The sequence below is a fragment of the Argentina silus genome, assembly GCF_951799395.1.
Source record: "Argentina silus genome assembly, chromosome: 7".
Taxonomy (NCBI): Eukaryota; Metazoa; Chordata; class Actinopteri; order Argentiniformes; family Argentinidae; genus Argentina; species Argentina silus.
Window position 1 is genome coordinate 845,236 of NC_139661.1, and position 25,546 is coordinate 870,781.

At 43.9% G+C, this 25,546-nt stretch overlaps 1 protein-coding gene across 1 annotated transcript; it reads right to left on the reverse strand.

Annotated features, from left to right (window-relative positions):
- Positions 1–14,423: 14,423 nt before the first annotated feature.
- Positions 14,424–24,888, reverse strand: psat1 (phosphoserine aminotransferase 1). Its single transcript, XM_083673079.1, has 9 exons — positions 24,766–24,888; positions 24,065–24,125; positions 23,713–23,782; positions 22,743–22,948; positions 21,573–21,745; positions 17,688–17,857; positions 16,905–17,033; positions 15,961–16,098; positions 14,424–15,345 (listed from the first exon to the last, which is right to left on the reverse strand). Exons 1-9 carry the CDS (start codon positions 24,820–24,822, stop codon positions 15,243–15,245), a joined length of 1,107 nt encoding a protein of 368 aa, XP_083529205.1. The 5' UTR covers positions 24,823–24,888; the 3' UTR covers positions 14,424–15,242.
- Between the last annotated feature and the right edge of the window lie 658 nt (positions 24,889–25,546).

The following is a 25,546-nucleotide window of genomic DNA, read 5'->3' on the forward strand; positions in this document are numbered from 1 at the left end:
CCTCTGTGATGACATCAGGAGGATTACAACAGGGAAAAGGCAAACAATAACAAGAGCCAAAAGAAAGATGTAGAGGTTTCTTACGGACACACTGAGGAATCAACATCGCAAATTCCTCTCTGAAAATGTGGACTGCACCACCTCCTATTCGCTGTTTTGCTACCTGCGCCCTTTCTGGGTTGTCCATCCCTCACTGGCAGATAGAGAAACCTGCATGTGCAAGCTTCATGAAAATCTAGGGTTTGTTGTCCAGAAGCTGCACCAACTTCGTGTCATTGACCAGTCAAATCTTGATGTCCTTGCTCAGTCTGTAAGTTGTGCCAGCCATGTCTCCTTCATTCAATGGGCTACTGTTGAGAACAAGAATGAGCAAATGTCAAAGGTTATCCTCAAACAGCAAGTGAAGAACACTCCAGGAGGAACTTGTTATACTGTTTCACACACTCCTCCAAAAGTACAAATGTCACACATACAACATCAAGCAGCAGTACCTGTACTGTAGATTCTTGAAGCAGAGTCTCACACCCAATGAATGCCTCATCCATATCAATTTCTCAGAGAATTATGGTTGTAAATATAGCTCTGAGATACAAGCTGTGCATTTTGGTTCCTCTCACAAGCAGGCCACCCAACATACAGGTGTGTTGTACACAACCAGTACTCCCATCTGCTTTACCTCTGTGTCTCCATCAAAATGTAAAGGTCTGCCCGCAATATGGCAGCACCTGAAGCCAGTGCTTGAATATGTCAGAAAGGAGCATCCCACCATCTCTGTTGTCCACTAGTAGTACTGAGCTCTTCAACAGAGGGTTTGAGGCTGGGACATGGAACTTTTTTGAAGCCAGTCATGGGAAAGGTGCCCCTGATGGGGTTTGTAGGAGCACTCAAGAGGACAGCTGACAGGCTTGTCAGCCAAGGTACCAACATTCCAGATGCTGCTACGCTTTTCCAGGTACTGAAAGCCTCCCAAACAACCATCAAGCTTTTATGTGGAGGAGGAAGCTGTCGAAAGGGCAGTGGAGGAAATGCCAGTGAACATTCCTGCCATGCCATCCACAATGAGGCTCCACCAAGTGGTCACTCTTGCTCCAGGAAACATTACATACCATGATGTTAGGTGCCTTTGCTCCACACAGAAGAATCTCAATTGTGAGTGTTTTAATACAAAGCAGATGCCCTTCAATAATGCAAGCAAGTCATCAAGTGTTGCACTGGCAGACAACATGTGGCAGAGCACAGATGTCCAAGGGAAGTGGTGTGGTCTCACCTATGATGGCACTGTGTACCCAGGGGTCACACTTGAAAAGTATGAAAGTTACTGCAGGGTGAAATGCATGCATCGAGTAGGCCCTAACCGGTTCTTCTGGCCTGCCAGGGACGATGTCCTGTGGTACCTCTACAAGGATTTCTCATTCCTTACCCTCAACAGGTCACATCGCCCCATGTTGAGATTGACAAGGAGATGTGGTCAAAACTCTACCTATGCTAACGTGAAGTAAATGTTGTTTGTGACTTGATTAATCTGTTACAAGCTTGGTTGATCTGTTACGTTATTCTGTTCATTTGTTAATGTGTTATCCAGTCTGTACAAAAATATTTGGATTACCTACCTTTGTCACCACAGCATTTAATACATTTGTATGTTCTTTGATGAATTCTATAATGATTCCAATCTGTTCCTTATTCCCACGTTTTACCTCTGGGACACAATCTTTATATTAATACCTTGAAACATTAAATCATTTGAAAATGTTTTTATTAAAATATATATATTTTTAAATTGCTCTTGTCCTTCTTGTGTAGGGATAACAAACACACACACCCACACGTTCGTAGAGAACTTGTGGATCAGCCATCAGTCGGTTGCATCTGCTACTCTGCCTAGTGAATGGAGTCAAACAAGGTATCGAAATTCATATTTGTTTTAAAATAACACAACAATAGTATGTGAGTTAGTAAATGCAATTTCATGTTTAAAGATGTGCATAAAATGTGTTAAAGTGCATTATTTGTTCAACCGTGTTAGTCATTGCAAGCCTGTTAAGCAAAGTTCAACCCTGTTACTCAATCATTTTTTTATGAAAATAGTCTTTTACACACAGACTTTACAGTTATGCTTACTATAATAACAATGTAATAACTTGATTATTAAGTTAAAATGATCACCAATACTCACCAATTGGTAAAACATTTTTTTATCAAAAATAACTCAATGAAGCATTAGTTTTTAGCATACAATGAAAAGTGACAAAACACAGGGAAAATGCACCTTATATTGAGAGATTTAAAAGGATTACATTCAACATATATATTAATTATATCTAGAAAACAGGAAAATATGCAGCAGTAGAATTTTAAATGTTATTCAGAAACCTGCTTAAAATAAACGGTGTGCATGTCAGGAAAAAATAGCTCATAAAATACTTTGTTTGATGACCTGAGGTGGGCAAATAACATGTTCTGAAGGTTAAACATCTTCTTTCATTATGACTTTATTGAAATAAACCTAAAAACAAAGTTTGTTTTTTAAAAGGCTTCAGACCCTATTTCAACTCTATTCGTGGAAAGGCCCTTCTATGCCGCTGTTAGAATACTCAATGTGACCATATTAACTGGTGACCCTGATTCGACACAATTGCATACAGCTGGATGTGTAACACCGCGGATGTAGAAATACCCAATAAAGAAATGCATCCGAATCGTAACACAATTTGTGTGTTTAGCACTTCCAAAGAATAGTGCTATTGTTAAGAGTGATGTGCATGGTCTGGCAAAAAAAAAGAAACAAAATATTTTGATTCCGTCCGAGGTGGGATGCAACCTCAAAACCTTCACGTGGCAGACTGTGTACTTAACCATTACTCCATCCCTCCTCCACAACAAACATTTGTGTTTCATCATTTCAAGTGATGGGGGGGGGGGGAAGGGGGGCTGTACCTCCCCCTGAACCCAGAGAAAATGTTGCATATCACCTGTTAAACAAGCAATTCTGGTGACTTTTGATGGAAGAATAATGGAGTGGCTAATGCGAGTGAAAAGCATGACTTGATCGAGTCTCTGGTAAATGACACAAGGCCTACAGCTGATTTACCCGAGTGCACCTGTCCGGATAAACAGCTCTGAACACGAGCGTTGCATATATTTGTCAGTATATCAATCCCAATTCATCTAAACCTGCACTACAATCTAGCAGGAGCCTATGTCAACACGCACCACTGCACAAAGTGATCGCATATACGGCTTTAGGAGTAGCCTAACCAGTGTGGTATCTAGACTACCAGAGTGCAAGTTGCTATCGGTATATTAAGGAGTGAGTTAAGAGAGAGAGACTTGTAAATATTTATGTTGTCTATGACAACTGCAACGTAACATGGCAACATACGTAGGCTAACATTAGACAGATCATAGAACCATGACGAACATCTCTGCTGCAATAAGTGGGTCGGTGATGGGCAGTGAATTACAATACAATGGAGGAAGGTGTGGAGTTGGGGAAGGTGAGCGAATTTGTCACAGTCATCTTCTGCTGTCCTATATAGGTTGTTATCATTAAGCGTCACAATCGGCTCTGCCAAATCCATGCACACTTTATTGCTATTAATTAATATGCAATTTCGCGGACACACTGCTACATAAAATCCAGGTCTGACAATGTGTTCATGAAGATATGATTTGTTCTACAAGGTTTATCCAAGGATATCATTACCCCCCTCACAACATTTTAGGCAGCACCCCCTCGCGAAATATACTTTCTATGTCCGAGACCCCAAATTCTTACTGATTCATTCTGCAATCAGTATGTTACATTATTAAAGCCGACTCGATTGAGCTAAAATATTTCCCCCACTTCTCTGTGCTGCGAAGGCCTAATCACAGAGGACGAACTCCACTCGGCAATTGACTCCTTTCAGACACGGAAAACATCAGGCCGTGATGGCATTCCAAAAGAGGTTTCCCAAATATTTTACGAGTTAATCAAAGATCTACTATTAGCATATTTTAAAGGAGCAAGGCAAAAATCGGTGAGTCCACTCCCTTAGAACAACCCTGGCCAGTAACAACATGTTTATATGCAAACTGAGTGTCATGCAGGACACTACATTTTAGATAGCGCTTTTTCCAGACCAAAACAGTGTTTGTAAATGAAATATTTCTTTCAAGGGTCTCATTCCCTGATCTCTATCGATTAAACATAGTCATTACAACCATTAGGAAGCTTTTAGAAAGCTTGAATGTTACATAGGTAGGAGGTAGGAAGGTCAATGGCTGTTGAGGGTATGGGTGGTTTGTTAGGCTCCACTTGTCTCCCGGCAATGGGCCCTGTACAGGAGCCCCAGACCAGCCCTCCGTCCAACGGCTGGTTAAGGCTGGTGTCGAATAGATTCACCATGCTGTTCACTGTCTACTTCCCACAGTTTCCCCTGCTTCCTCTTTCTAGCTTTGTTCCGTAAGCGACCCACAACGGAACACAGCCTGTGAAAGTCCCAGTAGTTAACGACAGCTCTATTCTTATTTGAGTGCCAGTTGGTGTAGTTGCAGGAATATAATTTATCGATGAGGACAATTCATCCAAAGGGGATATTTTAAAAAGAGAGGCTAGAATAACCATTTAGATCCTATGATGTAATATGCGCAGTGAAATCTAACTTTTTACAATTAACAAGGAGAATAACACAACTTAGGTGACTATTGCAATTCTATCTAAACTTCTAACAAGAACTAAAATACTTATTTTTCTTTAAATGCAGATTTGTACTTTATTTAAGCTTTAACAGTTACAGCATGGTAATGCAATATAGCAATAAAGAAATTTAAGAAATAAAATAAATTAAATCTTACCCTATCTGTCCCTACTCTGATTTAATCTAATTTTAGAGAGGCTCCATCCAGCCTCGGCATTTGCAACCACCTAACACTCTCAGTGCCTCTATCAGCCCATTATGATGACTCACTCCGGAGTATCACCATGCCCTCAGCTGAGGGACTTCGACGACTCTCGCTTCCCTTCCAAGTAAAGCGATCACTCAACCTCTCAGCCAGCTTTTTGCCTAAGTCCCCGCCATTAACAGTTAAGGGCCATCCCTATGACTGATAGAGCAAAGACAAAGTCTCAAAGCCAGCCAAACGAGGGAGATTACTCCGTGGCCACTCGCGTACGGGCTGGGGGCTCTCCTGAGCTAATTTTCCCCGGAGATAACTTTGGTCCATGAAACCCTGATTGGGCTACACCTCCTGGTCTATTAGGGTTCCATCCTCTTCGGGGTCTTATGGAAAATACCCGTTGAGATGCTCCTGACATCCCGTTTTATACTCTGTCCCCTGCCTGAGCTCTTCCTGTAGCCATCCTCTGAACAGACCTATCACTTCCCCTATTTGGAAAGTCTCCAACTGAACATATTTGGCCCATCATAATCATGGCCTTGGCAGGCTCCTCTTTGTCTCTTTCCCTTATGTTATGGAAAATACATTGATAGAACTGTTTGAAGGATATACACTTTCATATGACTGATACAACTTGTGTAAATACTGTGATTACATTTTCTCTTGCCACACCTCTAAAGTTCTATAGCCATTGTTCTGAGAAACGCTGTATGATTACCATATGGATAACGGTGGTTTCGGAGGGAGTGGTGGGGGAGAGCGAGAACAAAGGTACAGACACATCTTGCTGACAGGAAGGTGGATAAGTGTGAAATGTTGAACGCCGATTAATCAATAAGAAAGTCTCCTCGTTGTTCTTTCTCTCCAGCCACCTCTCACGTAAGCACAAGCTCACAGGTGATAGCCTTTGTGGCGCCTACCATTTGTGGTTTCATCTCTATAAAAGACAACCCTAAGAATCGCCTCTTCTGACTTGCACTAAACAGACCCCCGGATTTACACTGGACTGCTGTTAGGCTCTTGTCTCTTGTTTGCAAGCAATAATAAATACCGGACTCGGGGCGCTTCGTGGCGTAGCACACTAACGCACATACCACATAATCGCAAGGTTCCTGGTTCGATTCCGACCCTTGCATGTCTTCCCTCCTCTCTCTCACCCATCCTTCCTGTCAATCTCTACTGTCTCTATCCCAATAAAGCAGAAATGCCCTAAAAACATATTTTAAAAAATAAATAAATAAATACCGGACTCAAATATTGTGACTACTCAGGATTTTGTTTCTTGAGTGGTAAATCCTAGACATCCACCACACTTATCAAACCATTGTTGTTTTGACTCAACATAACTCCTCTCTGACTTTCCTTTCTCTCTTTCCCTCACCAAACCATTACATTTCAACTTTACTCATTACACGTTTCAACATATTAGTTTCATCAGTTAAATCATCAAATCGGTTAAACACATTTCAGCACTAATCAAAATCATAAAACATGTTAAACACATTTCAACATTAATCAACCTTAAGTCATTCAGTTAGTTACATTTGATGTCATTTCATTAGTTCACATTTGAATAGTTAAATTTGTTGTTTTATCATTTGTTACTTAAATCATCAAGACGTATTAAACATCTTTAACCCATTTCAACATTAATCAATCGTAAATCGTTCTGCTACTTTTTACTCTGACATCAAACTGTTAGTTACATTGTAAATAGATATATTTCATGTTACTTTATTAATTATCTCTATCTGGTATATGGCAGTGCTCACTTTTACCATTACTGATTACATTGCTTCATTTTAGAACCTTATTTTAGAACTTGCCTGGGGCTGATTCATACTATTGATGTAGTATAGCCTCCAGTTCCGCTTCTCCCAGCTGTGGTCCACAATCCGGTTGTTACGTTCCACGTAGGTTTGTCTGTGTTCTGTTTTCCCTCTTCCTTTATAGGGCGACATCACCACTCCCATTTGCTGCACCTGCTGCCAATCGTCTTAATCACCTGCCATCCCAGTCCGGCCCCAATCAACTCCCTTCATTTTAGTATTTAAGCTGTGTGTTTCTTGCCAGTCGCTCTCTTCATGAGCTCATGCCATTTTTGACATATGTTGTTAGCCCCACTGACACTTGTTACCCCCTACCTTGATTGTGTGTGTGTGTGTGTGTGTGTGTAGTAGTTGTGTGTATGGTCCTGGGGCAGGTAAGACAGAGGCCTCTATACTCTCACACGTAGGTAGAACTATTGTCTAGATACACGAGGAAAGGGGTGGTTGCAAACCATGTACATTTTGATGTCCTTCGTTAGAGTAGTTTAGTTAGGCAGTATTTTGAGTTGATTTTTAGTAAGGGACAGTAGCCTCTCCTAGATTTTTGTGTTACTTTCTTTTCTTTGGCAACATCCGTGTGCCTGTGGGCTGCTAGTGTTGTGTGTGTCTGTACACTGCCCGTACCCCCCCCCCCCCCCCCCCTTATTATTTACAATATGCCACTATTGAATTCACTCCATCCTTGTCTGGTCTCCTTTATTTCACACCAACGCGCTCAAGATTCCTGCTTTCAGTTGGTTCAATCTGTTACGCACTTCCCTTTTACCCTAGACACAACTGAGTCATAACACCGGTCCACCGAAGTCCAGCTGCGGATAATCCATTCCAGCAAGCAGATCAAAGAAACATAGTGGCTGTTCTACCGTAGGGATCCCCCCGTCTGTATTGGGAACTGGCATTGCCGCTGCCTCTGACCCCACCTGCTTCTCCGCAGGGATCATTACCTCTGGAGCGAAAACCAACATAGAGAGACTCTCACAAGAATGGATGATAACCCCATCATCTCCTCGATCCCCCGGTTTACAGGACCCCTCTGCATCAATAGACCCCCTATTAGGCTCATCCTGTTTCCTCTTACGAGCCGAGCTCCTGGGTTTAGTGGGATCAATTCCCCTTCCTTACGCTGGCGTTGAGGCCGCCGCTGTGGCATTGACATATCTTCCCGTTTGTACGGGAGCCTGCCACGGCCTCTCTTGTATCGAATCCCACTTCGGGACGACGATGAGGACCACCCAGGTGGTAAAGTAGGTCGAGGGAGTCCACATTTTCAACACACTCTTATCCTTTTACCCTGCTTCCTCCTGCTACTACTCGCTGCTTTAGCCATTGTTTTTAAACAAATAATCACCAGTACAACAACAAGCTTAAAACAAAGAAGTGATTTAAACAATAAGCACAGAGATAATGGCAATGTTTGCACACTGCTGCTTTGCTGTTGGCTTTTGCTGGTGCCACAAGGACAATGCTTTAATGCGGACAATGTGGAAAAACAACACCAAAAATAGCCGATTACTTTGAATCTTCGAATGAAATGCAGAGATTGAATTTCCTCGGACATAGATACCTTGTAATGTACTCGATCACCAGGCAAACGAATATTGCCACGGCACACCAAACAATAACAAAACAAAACATTAGGAGAAGAGGTAAGTGGTATGCTCTCAGTATACTCTTGATTCAGATTTTATTATCCGGCGACGTACAATTAAACCCCGGCCCATCAACCAACTTTTCCCCGGAACAAACATCAACAAGTGGACTGACCGAGGGGCAACTGAACGCGGACTTCGCTGGAGCGGCGGGCTCGGTTGGAGCGGCGGGCTCGGTTGGAGCGGCGCGCCTTGGGGCTGCGCATGGATCGATCGGAAGGACGGACTCACTGTTGGGCCTGTCTGAACTGAAGCTTGCACGTTACAACTGACCGACGAGACCTCAATCCACCTGTCAGAACTGTTTTCTACCAGGAGTAACATGAATTGTCTGGTGAGTCTGAACAACCATAGTCTCACAGGCGACCCAAGTTGCCAGAGCGGGTGATGTGCGCAGTTAATGGGATTCTTAAACCACACTGTGAAAAAGGTATCCGATCAGCACGAAACAACATGAATTTAGATTTTTCCAGAATGTAAATCATACAAAGGTAATATGGGACTCTATGTCTAAACCTAAAGGTATCCTGGGCAGACACTTGAACATTCGGAGTATAATATCAAAAGGAGATCAAGGACATCATCTACTGACGGACTCTAATCTAGACTATAGCTCTGAGTGAAACCTGTCTTAATTGTAATATCGCAACCAGTATGATTGATGTTCCCGGCTATGTTTGCTATGGAAAGGATAGATCATCTGGCAGGGGAGGGGGCGTATTGTTTTATGTCAGAGACACTTTTAAATGTAACGAAATCAAACTGGACACATCTTTAGAATGTTTAGCCTTAAATGTAGTATTGTCCCCCAAGATTAATTTTAACGTTGTAATCCTGTACAATCCACCATCACATGACGTCTCAATTTATCATGACTTAGATGAATTGCTTAAACTGTTAAATTGTCGCTCTGAATCTCTCTTTTTTTGGGAACTTAAATATAAATTCGTTGGATAAAAGTTGCAAACGAAAGTTGAAAATTATAATGTCAAAACACAATTTTCAAGAGATGGTAAAGGGTCCAACAAGAATCATTCGAATGACTAAAACCATGATTGATTTGATAGTCACAAACAGACCCAAACGAGTTACAAGGACGTATAACTTAATTATGGGCCTCTCTGACCATAACATGACCCTGATTGTCAGAAAACTAACAAAACAGCGTCTATCAATGTTTTCGAATGAACATAAACCAGGGAATGCTTTAATTCCCAAAAATAAAGTGCCACAATTTCTTTAAATGCATGCGACGAAGAGTCTCTTTACCCTGACTAAATAATGATATTCACCAAAAAAGAGATCTTGCACGAAATCTGAAGGAAATAGCACCTCCCTTTGGAAACACTTAATCAGTCTTACTAAACTTAAGCCCAGTCAACGAAAATCAATTACAGAGCTGGAAGTAAATGGAGTGATTAGCATTGAAAGTACAGAAATTGGAAATTAATTTTAAAATTACTTAATTCAATCAGTGGAGAAGCTTGCTGAACATTTTTAACCAGTAAAATTATCACAGGTTACTATGACAGATTCATCGCAGTCTTTCTATATTAAGGAGGTTGATCAAGAGAAAGTAGGTAAAATCATAAACAAATTAAGTAATTCAAAGGCAAAGGATTTATTTGGGTTGGATACTGCTCTTATCAAAACACACAGCTCCACCCTGATCAAACCTATAACGCATTTGATAAACCTCTCCATCGGAGATGGTACATTTCCACAAAGCTGGAAAACAACGATCATAACGCATTCAAGGCTGGAGCACCAGACCATGCAGCCAACTATAGACCAATTTCTATTCTACCCGTTCTTTCAAAGGTCCTGGAAAAAATTACTGCAGAACAACTGGTTGACTACCTTCAAAGTAATGAACTTATTTATACTAAACAATTCGGATTTAGGCCAGGGTACTCAACGGAAATGGCCAACTGCTACCTCACTGAGCTCATTAGACAAGGGTAATGTAGTGGGAGCGGTGTTTATAGACCTAAAAAAAGGCCTTTGACACCGTGGACCATGAAGTACTTATGAACAAACTTACCACCTTTTTAACTTTTCTGAGCAAGTAACCGGCTGGTTTGCATCATACCTCGAATGTAGAGAGCAACGCCTCAAAATCAATGCAGAATATTGAATCCCCCAACGATCCAGAATGGGCATTTCACAAGGCTCGATCTTGGGGCCTCTGCGCCTCACCGGCCACTTTATTAGGTACACCTGTTCAACTGCTCGTTAACACAAATATCTAAACAGCCAATCACATGGCAGCAATTCAATGCATTTAGGCATGTAGACATGGTCAAGATGACCTGCTGAAGTTCAAACCAAGCATCAGAATGGGGAAGAAAGGTGATTTAAGTGACTTTGAACGTGACATGGTTGTTGGTGCCAGACGGGCTGGTCTGAGTATTTCAGAAACTGCTGTCTACTGGGATTTTCACGCACAACCATCTCTAGGGTTTATAGAGAATGGTCAGAAAAAGAGAAAATATCCAGTGAGCGGCAGTTCTCTGGGCGAAAATGCTTTGTTGATGCCAGAGGTCAGAGGAGAATGGCCAGACTGGTTTGAGATGATAGAAAGGCAACAGTAACTCAAATAACCACTCGTTACAACCAATGTATGCAGAAGACCATCTCTGAACGCACAACACGTCGAACCTTGAAGCAGATGGGCTACAGCAGCAGAAGACCACACCGGGTGCCACTCCTGTCAGCTAAGAACAGGAAACTGAGGCTACAATTCGCACAGGCTCACCAAAATTGGACAATAGAAGATTGGAAAAACGTTGCCTGGTCTGATGAGTCTCGATTTCTGCTGCGACATTCAGATGGTAGGGTCAGAATTTGGCATAAACAACATGAAAGCATGGATCCATCCTGCCTTGTATCAACGGTTCAGGCTGGTGGTGGTGGTGTAATGGTGTGGGGGATATTTTCTTGGCACACTTTGGGCCCCTTAGTACCAATTGAGCATCGTTTAAACGCCACAGCCTACCTGAGTATTGTTGCTGACCATGTCCATCCCTTTATGACCACAGTGTACCCAGCTTCTGATGGCTACTTCCAGCAGGATAACGCACCATGTCAGAAAGCTCACATCATCTCAAACTGGTTTCTTGAACATGACAATGAGTTCACTGTACTCCAATGGCCTCCACAGTCACCAGATCTCAATCCAATAGAGCACCTTTGGGGTGTGGTGGAACGGGAGATTCGCATCATGGATGTGCAGCCGACAAATCTGCAGCAACTGTGTGATGCTATCATGTCAATATGGACCAAAATCTCTGAGGAATGTTTCCGGCACCTTGTTGAATCTATGCTACAAAGAATGAAGGCAATTCTGAAGGCAAAAGGGGGTCCAACCCGGTACTAGCAAGGTGTACCTAATAAAGTCACAGGGTCTTTCAGAGGGTGTAGGGATGCCAAAGCAGGACAACATGGAGGCCAGTTGCAACAAAAACAGCAACACTGTGGCTTTAATAAAACATTCTCTTTCCAAAATACAAAAACTCAAGGTCTTCAAAAAGAGTCTTAATAAATAAAGAAACCAGAGTCTTTTCCTGACTGCAACTGAGGCAGTCCTTTTTGTCCAAGGCCTGATTGGATGTGAGCCCTATCAACTTCCAGAGGTGTGATTACTCCATAGGTTGCAGCTGGTGCAGAGTTGACAGCACTGCATTTTCCCTCCTGTGGCTCCTGAGTCTTAAAGCGAGAGGCAGCCATTTCTCAGGGCTGCCTCTCGGGGTGTAACATTATATATACCGATATATATATAATCGATCATTGTTTAAATTATTCTCCTTTTTGAATGAAGCCATACAGAGTTAGCTGCAATTCCAATTTCATTCTCCAGAAAAGCAAATAATATGGCAAAATTCCAATGTACTGCCAATTTATTTGGAAAAAATTTATAAGAAGGGTATTATTTTGATTAATGACATAAAATCAGTAAAATCATGTCACACAAGCAACTAACAAAAGTGTATGGGAGTGTATGATCAATACAAATGTATAACCAACTCACAAAGATGGAAGATACACTGTTCTCTTTTAAGTATTTGTATCAGTTTCACTACTACTTCATAACTATGCCATATAAAATTGAAGATAGTTGGGAACAGATTTTTGATGTCCCAAAACCATATTAGGGGATGTTAGGGGATCTGAGAGACCAGGCCCACTCATTGGGAAATACAATTACACTCAGGTAAAATATATAGATTTTAGGGAAATAGGGGAGGGTTGGGGCAGGGAAAAATAAATCAATACAAATAAAAAAGGGACTAGAAATGATGGAAGCAATGCTACGTGAAAGAACTTCTATTATATTTATTAATAGTTGAAATTAGTCAATAAAAAGACCAAAATGTATGCATGCCCTAAACACAGACCTGAGAACACAGCGATCACTGTTCTAAATTCTGTGCATTCATCAATTGGGTTTAGGCGGCATGACTATGCTAAGCTAGCTGAGAGCCCCATATAGCACAGCATAAATACAACATGCATTTGGATTAGGGGAACTATTTCAGGTTCAATTTCTTTATACTGAAAACATAATGGTGAGTCAGGATGCTCCTGTTTTCTGTGCTCTGAACCAAATGTATTGGGGGGCGCGAGCTTAAAGTTTGAGAACCCCTGCTGTAGATGAGAAATAATAACAATTTTAGTCACAAGCTGGCCCACTAGCAGTTATTTGCAATTCCCAAGGATGAGTGTGCAAGAGTCGTAAAAACATACTTATACACAAAAAACACAATCAAGTGTAAGTAAACTCTCAAACACAGGCACACACAATTCCCCAAGAAATTGATTTGGCTGGCCATTGTCTCTCTCACTCACTCACTCACACACACACAAACACAAACACACACACAGTACCAGCCACTGTCTAAAGGACATCACTCCGACTTTTACTGCCAGCACTGAGCACTTGACAAGAGCCTCAATCAGTAGCACTAAAGCCTGCTTTCCCCCACCTCTGTCTCAGTTAGCCTGCTGGTGCACTGGCTAATCTCCCATCTCTAGGATGTGGAGGAGCCCTTTCATATTGTCTTCCTCTGTGTTTTTCATTACCATGGTCTTACCGAGCCTGTCGTCGGCTTTACCGTGACATTAGTGGCAAGACTGGGCTAAGATCACAGCGCAATCTTGCCACAACCACCGTCTCTGTGGTAACCCCCGCTCGCTCGGTTCAAAGCCCTGCACTCTTCTTTTCATTCACTCAATCTTTTCCTGAAGGAGGAAGCTGAAGGAATATCTGCCCCGTGTCTCAGGATAAGAATGCTATCTCCTAACTACCTACTCCTCAGTTTGTGAACCTTTGTTATAGAAAAGTTTTGATGTAACACAGACGTTTATGATAATTGACAGGAACAATTGGTGAGAAATACGTATGTGTGTGAGCGCACAAATTAAAACATCTGTGATTTTCAAAAACTACAGCCACAAACTCAAATATTTGAAAATCACTGAATTATTTTTTATCAAAATAATTATTACGGCCAAACTATACCAAAGCCACTTCACGGAACCGTAAGGTTTCCGTACCGTGAGCTGTAGTTTAACAACTCACGGTGATCTGAGACATGTTAGATAGACGACATGCAAAAGAAGCGAGGATCAACGCTTGTGGCAGCGCATCGTCTCGCTCTTGGTGCAGCACCCTGAAAACTCATGTTATAGTTTAATTATATTTGCCTCCCTTAAGAATGTTGGCAGTCATAAGTTTCTTGATGTAGGCCGAGTAATTTGTGATAAGTAGCCTAAAACACTGGGAATAGACTGAGTTCTGTCTCCATTGTATCCCTCAACCCCCCAAAAATGAGTTAATAAGATGTCACCTTCATTGCAGTATACTGCTATGTCGTATTGATGTCTGCATTTATTGAGCCGTTCTGACATCTGGTGCTCAGTGCAACTGTAATGTAGGCTCCATCTTGTGGCCATGAGCTGTAAAATCATTCTTCACACTGACTGCTGATTAAAAAAAAAAAAAAGTTAATAGCCAAGACAAATGAAAGAGATGACAAATAATTGAAGGCAGAACAATATTGAAAACATTGCAGTGTTAGTTTTAATGGAATGTAATACTTTAGACAGACATATTTTATCTATGTACAGAATCCAACACAACAGATGGGTATGTCATGAAGCAAGCAATGCATATTCCGGATTTTCCAAAGATAACTGGTTCTAGTAGACAAATGTATTTTTTTGCAATATTACAGTGAGACCTGCATGTAATGGGACACTAATATTGGACTTCTATTTTTGAAAAAAAAAAAGCCCTAAATTAGCCCTTCAAATAACCTTAATATTACCTTTACTCAGTTAGGAAGGGTAGGTGAACCAGGTGATTGTTGTATACACAGATACAGATACACAACATTTATTAATAGGCTCCATAAGATGTTTTCATCAGTAATCTCATCCAATATGAAAGGAGTGGTTTTAAATTGAATGAAGCAACTATTTATGAGAGGGAAGGAATCTGACTGGATTAGTCCTCAGCACGCGGCATGAGACACAGGTTTAAGGTAATGTAGTGTAGCCTGCCCCCCGGAGCAGGTTATATTGAGGATTCCCTGCCACCATAATGTACCTAGCTTAAAAGGTGTGCTACTTTCGGGCAAAGGTTACTCCAAGCTGGATTCAAAGGTTTATCCGGCTTCATGACATACCCCTCAGGAGTTAACAAGACAAGTCAATATAAAACGAGGTTAAGGCATTGTAACAGTGTTTGGGAACACTCTGCTGAAGGTGCACCTCACAGCATATAGGATCCAACATGGCTCATTGCATCAAAGGTTAGTTGAGTAATTCAATGCCAATCTGTGACTGGCCAAGTGGTTGAGGGTGTTAATGTGGCACGGTCTTATTGGTGCTCCATGAGGAACTCCTTCATGTAATTGGCCAGAGCTTGAGTGTCCTCCACAGTGACAGCGTTGTAGAGAGAGGCACGGATTCCTCCTACAGACCTGAGGGGGGAGACAAAGACACGCTCAGACTGGGAGGGAGGACAGAAGCCAAAACAATGGTGCATGTACAGCATCTCTCTTGACCAATCACATTCACGCAAATGGGGTCTACACTGGCAGGAAGTTTGAGAAGCTGTGCTCCAGGACACAGTAGTCAACAGGCTGGCAGAACAGAAACTAACCCTGGCTCGTACCTCTTACCTGGGCTGGGCAATCTTACCCTGTGGTGTGTGGATGCAGGTTTTTGCTCCAACCAAGCAGTAACAAACTACAAAGCAATGCCTCACCACATCATAGCAACAGAAATCAACATCGGCCTTATGTCTAAGAGAGGAGCCATAACGACACATTTATAGACACAGAACAGAATAACGACACAGACACCAGCTCTCTGTCCCCACGTGAACACACCTGCATATCATATCATCTGATAGGAGAGTGGCAGTGATCTGGGTGTGCTACGCTACGGTCCTACCTGTGTCCTTTCAGTGATCTGGGTGTGCTACCCTACGGTACGGTCCTACCTGTGTGCTACCCTAAGGTCCTACTGTACCTGGATCCTACCTGTGGCTACCCTACAGTCCTACCTGTGTCCTACCCTACAGTCCTGACTACCTGTGTCCCTTCAGGGATATCATCCCCCGTTTAGACGCTCCATCCAGGAACTCCTTCTCCAGGGCCTCGTCTCCCTGCTTCTTACCCACACGGAACGGCACGTTCATGCGGCTCCGACATGGCTCGTCCACAGGGCACCTGCATGAGCGGATAAAGAAGCGTTACTACGGAGACGGCAAACACATCAACCTGGAGACCAGGGACTTATTCAAATTGTTTGTCCAACACAAGGAAACATAAGTTTTAAATTTGAGGAACATAAAAACGCATGAATATCATATAATCAAATTTAGATTGTTATGTTTTAGAGTAATTATAATGATTGGATTATTACATTTGTGGACTAAAGAAATACTATTGGTCCATTGATCCCAATTAAGACTATAAAAACCTTTGGAAGATATTGCGTGCGTTCAGCTTCTGAATGGCTTACATACTGCTCTTAGATGCTTTGGCCATCCAGGCCTTACACAGAGAACGCGTTTTTAGAGATTGCACAGATCTATTTCATGAGACAGATGAATGGCTGCGGAGCCGTTTAAGATTGCCAAGAGCACTGTTTTTAGATTTGTGCAATACTCTGGGAGCCTCAACTTAGGCGAAACACACGCTTGTCAAATCCCGTGCCTCCACACCTGCCCTTATACTGTGTTTGTTACCTATGCTAATAACAAACAATCGGCCACGCGCCTCCAATGTATGATCAAGTGGGATTCATCATTCAGCACACCTGGGTAAGAGCAGATTTGGATGATTAAGAACGTTTGGTGCATCTGGAGTTGACTTGTCTTATTTTTTCTCCTAATAGAAAATTAAGAGAAAATATAAGAGACATTTAAGAGAATGTTGCTGCATGAAGCCCATTGTTTATTTGAGAGGTTTTTAACGTTGCCCCCTCCCCTGTATAAACGGCAGATAGCCCCGGAGTACGTGGAGCCACTCACGCATAGAAGCCGTTGGAGGAGTTGATGATGTCATAGATCATGCTGGACTTTTGTAGATTGAGCGTCTCCATGGCGTTGGTACCGCCGTTGTTCTTGACCCATTCCAGTACCAGGCTCATGATGTAGATACTAGAAAGAGTGAGTGAGTGAGAGAGAGAGAGAGATCAACCAGTATTCAACCAGAGATTGACCAAATCAGTATTCATCTACTGTAGTATAAGCAGGGCAGCATCTTGTAAAGGTGTCGATCAAGTATTTGGTGTTTACTGAGGGAAGGCCTGTATTTGAATCCAGGGGAGTAACTACGACAAGAGGGATAACTACTGCTACGAGTACTACTACCACTAGATTAGATTAGATTAGATTAAATTAAACGTTATTGTCATTGTGCAGAGTACAAGTACAGAGACAACGAAATGCAGTTAGCGTCTAACCAGAAGTGCAAAAAAGCAGAGAAGTGCAGTGTGAACAGTATATACAGGTAGTGCAGTATATGAGCAGTATAGTAGTGCAGTATAGTATAAGTAGTTCAGTGTAAGCAGTATATGAATTAGTAGTAGTAGTAGCACTAGTAGTAGTAACCAGTACTACTAATCACTACCACACTAAGGGATGTGTTTATACAGTACATGTAAGGGAGTGTTTGTACCTTTTTTTTTAATTATTTTTATTTATTCATTAATCCTTTATTTATCCAGCTGTCCCATTAAGAATATATTTCAAGGGAGTCCTGGCTGAGGCAACAACAAGGACTGCGTTTGCAAATCCAGGGAGGGTTTATACCTGAAGCAGGGGGGGGTGTTGTACAGGGAGTTGTTCCCAGCTTGCACCTTGTAGTCCAGGACGATTGGGCACTCGTTCAGGGCATGGCCAATCAGGTCCTCTCTCACGATCACCACGGTAACCCCAGCACAACCCACGTTCTTCTGAGCCCCTGCAAAGATCAGCCCAAACTACCGAAAAGAAGGCTCAAGATCAACAAGGATGGAGGAATAGGATTTATAAAAGTACTTATTATTTATACTTATTACTGTGGGGGGACATGCAGCGTTCGGCCTGTAGAGGGAGCTACAGGACCGTGGCCAGGGTTGTGTCGGCGAGGCTTCGTTGCACACCTGTTGCAAATGAAGCCTCGTTGGCTAGTGCTTAAGATGTGTGTGCCTTTGTCATTTCAGTAGGTGAGCTGGCAACGGCGGGACAGGAGAGAGAAAAGGGGCGACTGCAAAATCGCCGAGTGGTTTTTGAGGAGGCTGGAAAGCCAACGGACATTATTACTAAGGAACTTTATGAATAAACGGGAACATTCCCTTACCAATATACTGAGTCTGCCTCTGTGTACGAACGGACCTTGTTACATTGGCGCCCAACACGGGGCACAGAAATGGAGACGCTAGCAACGGCAATTTCGAGGATATCGCTGATCCTGGAGCAGCAGACCATCCTGCAACAGACCCAGCAGGCCGCGGTGGGAGAGATGACAGCGGCGAGGGCTGAGGACCGTGCCCTCCTCCAGGACCTCGCCAGGGCCATTAGGCCGGCGCCGGAGACCGGGTCGGCACAAGGTCCCCCCAAGGTCCAGCTACAGAAAATGGGGGACCTGGACGACCCGGAGGCGTTCCTCGCGGTGTTCGAGGATCTCGGGGTGGCCGGACGGAGAGTGGGCCTGCCATCTGCTGCCCCTCCTGTCAGGGGAGGCGCAGCTCGCGGCCCACAGCCCTACCAGCGGCCGCCCAACGGGACTACCCGTCCCTGGCCCGGGCAATTCGGGACCGCCTGGGCCTCACACCGGAGGAGCACCGTCGCCGGTTTCGGGCCCTGACTATGGAGGAGGGGAGCCGGCCCTTCGCCTACGCCCAGCGGCTGCGGGACAGCGCGTGGCGGTGGCTGGACCCAGTGAACAACTCGGCGGAGGAGGTCGGGTACCGGGTAGTCCTGGAACAGTTCCTCACGGGGCTCCCGGCCCGAACCGCCGCCTGGGTCCAGTACCACCGCCCCCAGGATCTCAAGACCGCCGTGGGATTAGCGGAGGACCATCTCTCCCTCCCACCGCGGGGGCCGCAACGACCAACCCCGGCCCCGCGCCAGGGGGCGGGCGCCCAGGAGGAGCCGAGGGACCGGAAGGGGAAAGGCCGGCGCCCGCCCCGAGGACGAGATGGCAGGGGCGCACCCGTCCAGAGCCAGCCCCACAGGTAGCACCCCAAGCGACTTGGCGATGCGGACGGCCGGGCCATGTGCAGGCCGAGTGCCCGGCGATGGAGGTGGGGCAGGTCGTCCGCATCGGCGACATACCGGGCCCTCCCCCCGGACCAGGAGCGGCGTATCGTGTTCCGGTAAGGATACAGCATGATACGCACCAGGCGTTCTTGGATTCGGGCTGCATGCAGTCCATGATCCAGGAGCGCCTGGTTCGGCCGGGGGCATTGTTGAAGGCGTCGAGGGTGTTGGTGAAGTGTGTGCATGGGGACGTTCACGAATATCCGGTGGTCGCTATCGAAATTTATTATGAGGGGAAAAAACATAGTGTACAGGCGGCGGTTAGCCCACGCCTCACGCATCCCGATTCTAGGTGTAGATTGGGAGGGGTTTCCTCAAGCGGTAAAGAGGGCTACTGGGATGCGTGCACGACAGCGAGGGAGGTGTGAGGCGTGTAATGTGCTCTGTGCTGAGGCGGCGCCTCACGACACTGCCGGGGAGCCGGAGCGCCTCACCCCGAGATTTCCCCGCCGAACTATCCGCTGCTAGACGACTTCCCCCTCGAGCAGTCTCGTGACGAGACCCTAAGATCGGCCTTTGACCAAGTGATAGCAATTGATGGTACTTTGATACGGCCAGACACAGTGCGCGCCCACCCCTATTTTGCGATTATCAGCGACAGGTTATATAGAGTAAGTCGTGACTCACATAGTCAGGAGGAAGTAACCCAGTTGTTGGTTCCCCGCAGCCGCCGCGAAATGGTCTTCCAGGCGGCTCATTTCAACCCCATGGCGGGCCATTTAGGGTATGATAAAACACTGAACCGTATAATGGCTCGATTTTATTGGCCGGGAATTCGGGCAGGGGTGCGTAGGTGGTGCGCTTCTTGTCGTGAATGTCAGTTGGTAAATCCCCCGGCCATTCCACAGGCCCCCTTGCGGCCCTTACCATTGGTCGAGAACCCATTCGACCGCATTGCGATGGATATTATCGGGCTATTTGACCGGAGTACACAGGGATATCGATTTGTGTTGGTCTTGATAGATTACGCCACCCGATACCCCGAGGCAATACCGCTGCGCAATATCTCTGCCAAGAGTGTAGCGCAGGCATTGTTTCAAGTAATCTCCCGCGTGGGAATCCTGAAAGAGATTCTCACCGATCAGGGCACTAATTTTATGTCACGCACCCTCAAGGAACTGTATGGCTTGTTGAACATCAAGGCGATTCGAACCAGTGTTTACCACCCGGCCACTGATGGCCTTTGTGAGCGGTTCAATCGGACCTTGAAGTCAATGATCCGGAAGTTTGTACACGAGGATAGTCGGAATTGGCATAAATGGCTAGATCCCCTGTTGTTTGCGGTACGGGAAGTCCCCCAAGCTTCCACCGGGTTTCCCCCGTTTGAATTACTCTACGGGCGTAAGCCCCGGGGTGTCCTAGACCTTCTTAAAGAAAATTGGGAGGAAGGGTCTAACGAAAGTAAAAGTGAGATCCAATACGTCCTGGACTTGCGCACAACGCTCCACGCCCTAGGGGTTATCTCACGCGAGCATTTGCTGCAAGCCCAGGAGCGTCAGAAACGCCTATACGACAGGGGAACTACCCTACGAGAATTTACACCGGGAGACAAGGTGCTCGTACTGTTACCCACCTCCAGCACGAAATTACTCGCGAAGTGGCAAGGGCCGTTTGTGGTCACACGTCGCATGGGGGACGTGGATTATGAGGTAGTACGCTCGGACCGGGGGGATAGCTTGCAGGTGTATCACGTCAATCTCCTAAAACAATGGAACGACGTGGTCACTGTTGCTCTGGCTACAGTAATTCCAGAGAGAGAGGAGTTCGGTCCGGAAGTCCCAAAATCGAAAGTTAGCACTCCGGTCGGTATTGATAACCATCTCTCTGCTAGCCAGGCCACGAACGCTGCATGTCCCCCCACAATTACGTATAAATAAGTGTCAAAATAGTGAACCATCCCTTTAAGGTCGCAACAGTGAGAAACAGTAAACTGTGAACAGAGGTCCGACAATCTGTAGAACATTTTCTTAAAAAGTCATTATCAGAAGTATTGGTGTGATTCAGTATTTTCACTTTGGTTTTATATTTGAAAAATCATTTTTGCAGGCTTCAAGGAAATTCTGCTGCAATAGATTCCAACTGAGGCCTAATGATGAGAGTAACTCATTCAAGACCTCATAAACTTTTCAACTGAAAGATGCACTTAGCAAACTCAAGGGTGCATTCAATTGGCGAAACATTGTTTAGCAATGGTACGTATTGAACATTGTTTTCTTGAAACCGTGCGCAGCGTTCTTTAACTCTGAGGTATGTCTGCCCCTGTTTACTGTGTACTATGCTCTTTCAGCTCCCATCGTTACTAACATTTCTCAACTGGTCGTTCAAAACTGCACCACCATTGCATTTGATTTAAATGTTTCTTTCACCCTTAGTGAAGCCCTAAGTTCTGCTGACCTTTGACACGTCGACGGGGCGGGACAGGAAGTTGGAGGACATGTCGCTGACCAGTACCACGCCATTGGTCTCGGGGGTGAAGTTATACTCCACTCCGTGGACCGTCTCATTGCAGCAGTAGTACACGTAGGAGGCCAACGGGTTTAAACTCCAGCTGCTGGTGTCAGGGATTGCTGTAACCACAAGAGCACCGCACGGTCATGGAACAATTGTATTCTATGTTCATTCATCCTTTACAGGACCAGGAAAACCTATTGAGAGGGACATCTAATTGACAAATCTGGTTTGAATTAGCAGAATTGGAGATAGAATCCACCTTTTTTCTCACTTTGGAATTGATGCCTACTATCTTTGGAAAATCTGGAATATATAGTTGGCTTCTTGAAATACCCTCCAGGCATATGTAGTCATTCACCACAATGCAGGCTACAAACACACTGTCAAACCTACTCATGCCCATCCATGTGGAAACACAGCCTGCATGCCAGTGTCTTTCAGAGATGATCAACCCTATTGTTGCAGTCTTGCATAACAGTCTATTCTAGAATAGCCCAATCACAGTTCAGTATTAGTTCAAATTGTGTGTGAGAGATAGCTGAATGGGCACCAACATTGTGTTGTCTTCATTATCAACTCCACAAGCAAACTGCTAAACCTATTGAAGCAGCATACAGCTCATGTACACGCCGAATGTGTGTATTATACCATACGTTTGAGATACAAGCTGATTGTTACAGTAGAAGAACATGTACCTACACTTGTCCATACATGTTAGATCAGCATCTGTGGCCAAGCCAGTGTGTGCTAAAGAAATTTGAAACAGATACTCAACAAGCGATTACTACACAAATACCTAGTATGGTAGACCTTAAATGGCGCTGACATGCATTGGCTTGCCTGAAGATGAATAATGAACAAGCAACTGATGATTGCTGCAAGGAGAGGAGGATGCAATTTGAGCCACACACTCATTCTGTACACATCTGTACTTGGAGGGAGACCACAGAGTCCATGAGACAGATAGCTTGTCTACACAAGGAGGGTAATTTGCTACATTTAATTCTAGATTAATTATTATTATCGCTAGCAAGTAGTGAGACTGTTACTGACCTACTTTCACTACTAAAAACGTTTTACTTTCACCTTGAGTCCACACGGACACACACTTACTAGTGTAGCTATCCATCTTGGGGTGAACCACGTTGATTTTGCCATATTTATTGGCCTCCTGAGCTGCTTTGGACGACCAGGTGCCAGTCACTATGTAGTCAGCACACCTGTCCTCCTTCAGACCAATCAGATTAAGGGGGACGGCACTGAATTGTCCAGACCCGCCCCCTTGCAGAAACATTACTTTGTAGTTGTCTGGAATATTCCTAGATAGAAAGAGGGAGAAGTTGATATTGTAGTGATAACAGCTTTAGTACAACACCAAGACATTTGGTCCTCTTGGTGTTATGGCTTTAAAGTGCTTGCTTCAAGTTCCCCCCTTCAGTCAACTTCAGACTTTGCTAGAATATTAATATTAAAGTGTCAATTCCATTCATGAATTGGGAAAAAAATAAATCTCATTGAGAACTATACTCAGCGTAAAAATATGAATCGTATGTTAAAGCTAAAAGCAGAGCAGTGACTAAGCTTTGCAACTCTGCAACTGGACCCACTAGCTCAACCAGTTTGTACTGTGTGAGAAACAGATGGAGAGTCTTGATGAACCCTTCCAGATTAAATATATAAAATTAACCCTTATCAGCATAACATGACTGTGACTAGACTTTGGCAGAGTAAGGTAGAGACTTGGCAGCATGTGTTAGACTGGGCGCCAAGCTGTTTGTGCATTCAACAACGCTACAATGTTGCTTAGCCAATTTAGTAGCGCCTTGTTGAATGCACACAGCCTGGCACCAACACAGAAGTTAGTGTTGAGGCTAAAGATGAGAGAAGAGGCAAACAAAAGCCATGTAGAAAACACAAAATACCTCCTTAAGATGTTTCATGAAGTCTGAGATATTATGTTGAGGCCACATTCACACATGGAATATCTCCTAGTAAAGTAAGTAGAACTAGGCTCCAGGAGGGAAGGATGAAAAGAAAAGGAGAATCAGGATGAATCTCAGCTGCATATGGCTGAGTTACTCACAAAAGCTCCCGCAAAAGATTTTCTGTTGTGTTCAGAATCTTGGTGAAGTCTGATGACCGATGGCTCATCTCTAGATGCAATAAGAAGTAGAAGAAGAAGGGTGATTTAAAAAATACTTAACATATGTTTTGTAATCACAAGGGAACCTCAACTGTAATTTAAATAATACAGATAATAAAAAAGACATTGCCCACAAGTTTCATTACAATAGACAAGATCCCCACTAGACTGCAACAATACATCTCAGTATCTTATCTACATTGATTAACATTAATTCCAATCTTAGGCACAAGAAAGGTCAGCACAAGACTATGAACACTGACACTGTAACCTCTTACATCTATATACTCACCAAGGACACTTATCCCAATGCCATTGTAGTCCACCAGCTCCTTCTGTGCTTGAAACAGCACCTGGGAATACAAAGCATTTATTTAGGATATGACATCACATGAAATCCAAAATAATCTGTCAACTGGGTATGATTTTCTGTATGAAGAAGAGAATTGGCAATTCACTAGCCTACAATCATCCAGAATTATATTTACAGTATAAGTTTTTGTCAGTGATTCTTGGTGGAGAAGAGCTTTGCAAAGATTCATAGGCGCCCTCTTGAGGCTGTGCCACGGATGCACACGGATGAACAGTAGGCTACATTTTCCTCATGAATACATACACGGCTGATGCAACTCAACCATCTGTCACGGATGAGTCGTCAACAATTAACATCGGTCTTATGATACATTTTAATGGTTTCGCGTTATTTATATCATTTATAATGACGCAACCAAATGAATAACGTTGTAAAAATCATAACACGCATTACAATTCTGCAGAGATTAGGGCTCCCAGTGCACGCTTCTCCCGCTAAATCAAATAACTCGGATATGTGGGGGAAAAAGGCATTCACTACTGCAAAATAGAAAAGCAACATTATGTAATTTGAGTGTTTCATTTCACCATGGTTACCAACTATATCTTTACTCTGACCTGTCTCTTTTGCTGTGACTAAAACGTAGTTTTTCAGTGTAATGAGAAGTTTTTAGAACTTACGGATTGTGGGAGTTTTGCAGGTCCAGCACCGAAGTTAATAGTCGGTTTCTTTTCCATGGTTAAAGTGGTCTTGTTGGATTGTCCGTCCGATGTTCCCTGATGATGCGTGTGACCTGACTTTGCCTTCCTCCTACTACGTCTTTCTCTCGGAGCTCCCGTTCTGTGGCAACATGTGCAGGCGGTCTGTGTCCAACACATGAGAGGGTGCTTTCATGGCTTTTGATTGGCTTATCTCGATGTCAAGCGGACTAATCTTTCAGTTCATTGGTTTATGTCGACTTTAAGCGACCGTGATTCGTTTTTCTATCACGCCCCTAAAACGCACTACATTAATTACCTGTTTCTAATGTTCGAATAAAACTACATATTTGGTTAATAGCACTTTATTTTTCTATAGACACATATTTTTCTTGCACACACGAATGTGCCAGACCAAGGAGGGGAAAAAGCTAAATAAATAAATAAATATCATAAAAGCCTTCAAATTAATTGGAACATTGCCACGAACCCGACACCGTCACCTGCTGCCGAACCGCGGTAGTTCGCTGCAGAAACTTTGCTTCATGCTGCTTCCCTGGTTGTGGACCTTTGCTTCCGGTGATATGTCGTCTGTTTCCGATGAGTGACAGTATATAACATGTTGTATGTGAAAGAACTGTTGAAAGTGAGAGTTGTGAAACTTCTGTTAGCCCAATGCATATTGTAAAGACTAAGCACATTTAGCTCAGAATTCTGCCTAATATTCGTATCATAGCATCGCTGCAATTATTGGGCACAGGTG